This window comes from Phaseolus vulgaris, chromosome 2 (genome assembly GCF_051622355.1).
Source record: "Phaseolus vulgaris cultivar YP4 chromosome 2, ASM5162235v1, whole genome shotgun sequence".
Lineage (NCBI taxonomy): Eukaryota > Viridiplantae > Streptophyta > Magnoliopsida > Fabales > Fabaceae > Phaseolus > Phaseolus vulgaris.
The window spans coordinates 46,820,948-46,825,356 of record NC_143499.1 but is presented as its reverse complement, the minus strand read 5'-3'; the positions used below and the strand labels follow the sequence as shown (position 1 = coordinate 46,825,356).

The 4,409-nt window shown below is 32.9% G+C and overlaps 1 protein-coding gene across 1 annotated transcript; it reads left to right on the top strand.

The window, feature by feature from the left end:
• Nucleotides 1-1,193: 1,193 nt before the first annotated feature.
• On the top strand, nucleotides 1,194-3,473 carry LOC137812686 (putative membrane-associated kinase regulator 2). The gene is made up of 2 exons (XM_068614839.1): nucleotides 1,194-2,367; nucleotides 2,785-3,473. The coding sequence occupies exons 1-2, from the start codon at nucleotides 1,260-1,262 to the stop codon at nucleotides 2,877-2,879; spliced, it is 1,203 nt and encodes a 400-aa protein (XP_068470940.1). The 5' UTR covers nucleotides 1,194-1,259; the 3' UTR covers nucleotides 2,880-3,473.
• The last annotated feature ends 936 nt before the right edge of the window (nucleotides 3,474-4,409 follow it).

The following is a 4,409-nucleotide window of genomic DNA, read 5'->3' as shown; positions in this document are numbered from 1 at the left end:
ACCCATTGGTACTTTAATTAGTTTTTTTTATGAACTATTTATAATGTTAAACTTTTAAAGCTTAACATTTACCCAATGGTACTTTTATGATATAAGCTTATTTAAATAATTAAACTTAATTAAAAAGTTGAACTTATATACTTAAGTTAAAAAATAATAATAAACTCGAATCCTGTCTATACATTTAGATACTAGTGAAGAATAAACAAAATAGTTAAAGTTATATTGTATTACACTCTGAAGTATTTTCATAAATTAAAATATAAAATGAAAATATAATTTATATGATAAAATTTATTTATTTATTGTAAAATTTAATTATAATATAATATATTTTTTCATTAACTTTATAGTAATTTTAATTAAACAAAAAATATATCTATTGTATTACAAATTAAAATACTAACTATAATTTTAATTATGTTAACTAAATTCCTTAAAATATTATTCTTTATAAATTCCAAATATACTATACAATCAAATATAAGTATACAATATCATTTAACTAGTCAGTTTATCCTATACATATTTCCTTTACGGAGAATACTAATAAGTCTAAACCTTATTTTCCCACAATAATTAAGATAAGTGTCTACCAATTAAGAAACATCCACAAAATCTTAATCCTAGCAATAAAGGCACCACTAACCAATGCAAAAACACATTAAAGTCATAAATTAGTAAGACTCATCTTTTGAACTTATTCTTTAGCATATATAACCCCACAAAACCCAACAACTAAATATAAATTTGTACATAAAAACACACACCAATAAACTCAATAACAAAGTTTTTTTTAAAAAAAACTATACACTTATCTCTTTTAATGAAAATGTTTTTTAATTATGATATTTATACATACAAATAAAAATTACAAAAATCCAAGTAATAAAAATAAGTTATTAACATCTGTATATTTTATAATTTATAAAATTCTTGATTTTTTTTAAAAAAAACTTAAGCATCTTAACTAAATATCTAATATTATTCCTAATAAGTTTTAGTTCATAAACAAATCATAATGTTTTTAATTAATTCATGTATATTTTTAAATTTGAACTAATGTAAGATATGAATGGCATTTTCAGTTTATGTTTTAGAAAAAAAAAATGGCTTAATCCAAAAATAAATGAGGTTGGAAAATTGAAAAAATATATTTTCTTTTTATAAAAACTCTCTGGGTGAGTCTGAGTGTCTCACCCACTATCCTCTCCAATACATACATAGTATGCTAATATGCCTGACTTCTCTCACATGGCATGACTCACCTGCAATCAACCAAACTGACAACACAAAATAAAACCCATTCCTTTTCTCTTCTCATTCTCTCTTCTCTCAAACACTCTCTTTCTTTCCAACACTCTCTCAAACACTCTCCAGCCATGGAACCCTTCAACTTCCTCAAATACTGGAAGGCTGCTGCCACCGCCCCTGCCACCGCAAACGACCATTTCTTCGACTTAGAGTTGGCCTTGACCGACGAAGACGATTCCCAAGACGACACCAATGCAGCTGAAAACCACCACCAAGATCATAGCAACCAATCAGAAGCAGACTCAGACTCAGACTCGGACTCAGGCTCTGAGAAAGAGTTCAACTTCACGCTTTCTCCTTCAGCTTCCTCCGACCACCCTACCATTTCCCTCTCTCCCTCTCACCATCTAATCTTCAAGGGAAACCTTCTTCTCAACTCCCAACCTAACTCCAAGCCTCACTTCACCGCCTCCTTCTTCAAATCCGCCACCAAGTTCCGCGTCTTCATGTTGGGCCTCAAGAAGCCCAAGCCCAACACCCACCCCAAGAAGCCCCGCCAGAGAAAGCTTTTCACCGTCAACTTCAAGGCCGACGAGGTTCCCATCGTCTCCTTCTTCACCAGAGATAACAGCTCCCGAGCCAAACCCTCGCACACTCCAAACGCAGAAGAAACTGAACCGTCACACACCCAGACGCACCTGCCTTCTTCTCCTGCTGAAGACAAGCGCTCAATGCCAAAGTATTTGAAGATGGTCAAGCCTCTCTACGTCAGGGTTTCCAAAAGGTACGCCGAGAAGATCAGGTTTTCCGACCAGGTTGATGTCGCTTCGCCGGAGTCTGCGCCCCCGTGTTCTACGGTGCCGGAGAAATCTCCGACGGAGGATGAGGGTTCTCAGACTGAGGGAACCGCCAGCGTGAAGGGGCAGAAGCAGGGGAATGTTTCTCTGCCTGCGGGCCTACGCAAACACTTAGGCAAGGGTCGTTCGGCGGCGCCGCCGCCGCCGCAGCCGTTGGAGTCTTCGAAACGGCGTGATGATTCGCTGTTGCAGCAGCATGATTGGATTCAGGGTGCTATTTTGCATTGTAAGAGGTCCTTCAATGCAGCTTCTACTGGTAAGTTACTATTTTGTTTTCTTTTCCCCTTTGTGGGACCATTTTTATTTTTTATTATTATTGAAAAATGTTGAAAATACACTCTATTGTAAGTTACGGTAAGAAGTTGATTTCTGGAACTGCATATGTTGAAAACAGTTGTTCAGAAATTATCTGTATCTGGAAGGAATTATTCTTTGACTGAGTGTCAGTAATTTCAAATCCACTTGAAAAAACAAGATAAAAATAAGATGAAAGAGAAGTTAGAGCCCTGTAATAATGATAACAAGTCATTAAATAAACAATCATTTTATTTGAGTTTTTTAACATCATCTTTAATCAAAATCAAAGTCTTATCAGTGACCCTTTTAAAAGTGTGAACATATAAAGTAAAATTTGAATTGACTTATGGAGTTTGTTGATGGTTGATATATGCAGAATGCGAGAGTTCTGAGATGCCACGATCTGCGAACGAAGCATTGCCCGAGGTATCATCTCCTGAGTTATCTGAAGAATCTACGACTGAGAAGTAGCTTTGAGAATAGTTATAATGAATAGCAGTTATTTTGGCTCAGTTTTCGTAGTAATTTATGCATGTGTATTTATGTATATTGTAAAAGTGGTCTTTCTGAGAGAGTGAAAGAAGAATGGGATCTTTTGATATTTTGATGTGTATGGTACCTACAGAGGCAGGACTCTTGAATGAACAGTGTAATGGAAGTGAAAAATTAGGGTGATTGTGGCGTTAGGGTGTTGTCCTCGGGAACCTGGGTTGGTGGTTGTCGATTAAAGAAAAACAAGAAGAAACAAAAATGTTGTTGAAGTAATAAATGATTGGTGTGTAGGTATGATAAAGTGAAGGGGTTTAATAATTTGCAGTATGATGCATAGTTAGTGGAGACGACGGAAAATGCGGTGAGAGAAGTGGGAAAGATTGGGACATGAGCAGTGAAAGTGAGATATTGTTTTGGGTGAAGAGAAGGAAAGGTGTTACTGAGTGAGACAGAAGTGAGTATTTAATGTGTAACACCAAAAATGAGAGTGAAAGGGACAAGTGAAGAGAAGAGGTTTATGTTTGTGTTGTGTTGTGTGTGTGTGAAAGAAAAAGTCTTTGATTTGAGCGTGCATGCCATGGTTTCTCTCATGCCTTTCAGGTATCGGAATGGGTGAAGCTCTGTCCCTTTTCGTTTTGGGAATAATCTGCCTCATCATTCAATAGGTTGGGTTTTTTAATCACTTTCACTAATAACGTTTTAAACCCTAAGTAAGATAAATGTGAAACTCTCAAAATAGGAAACTACCAGAACTTTTATTAATCTTAAAATGATTTCCTTTGTCTTTTAAGTTCTTATTTATAGACTACGTCCTTGGTTATTTGGCAATTATTGAAATACAAGAGTTAAATTCATGATAAAGTTCTTTATTGATTAGAAAGATAATCAGTAATTAAATTTGTTGCAGTAAATTTTCACTGTTATAATAACTCCCCATTCATTAGTGGATTCTTTCCAGTCACACGAGACAATAAGATCTTGTCTTGTTATAATAACTCCCCATTGCAGTAACCATCAAAGCAATTAAGAACTCTTCATAACACTAAAGATTGACTTGGAAAAGTGCAAAGGAAAATATGGGCTAAATTTTAGTTAAATATGAAAATAATCCAAAACCAAATTTAAAAAGTTAATTAATTGTTACTAATAATATCAGTTAATACTTCTTCGTAGTCCAAGAGTAAAAGCAATAACCAAAGCAAACACTTATCTAAGAAAATTCATTAACTACAATAAAATTATTAAATAAAAATCAATTTTAAAAATAAAAAATAATTAATTGTTATATAAATTAGAAATATTTTATAAACTAAAAAATTATTGATTTTTAAATTAGTTTCTATTATTGATAAATAATTTTTAAATTAGTATCTAATTAGCTATTAAGATTTTTTTACCAAATTTATAATTAAAAAATTAGTAGTTAAAATTTTGGTAACTAATTAGATATCAATTTAAAAATTACTTATAAATAATATAAACTAATTTAGAAATCAATAATACTTTTAA

Excerpts from the sequence above, each read along its gene's own strand:
- LOC137812686 (XM_068614839.1), top strand. The coding sequence starts at position 1,260 with ATGACTCACCTGCAATCAACCAAACTGACAACACAAAATAAAACCCAT. Across the intron at positions 2,368-2,784 it reads CTTCAATGCAGCTTCTACTG|AATGCGAGAGTTCTGAGATG; the intron begins GTAAGTTACTAT and ends TGATATATGCAG.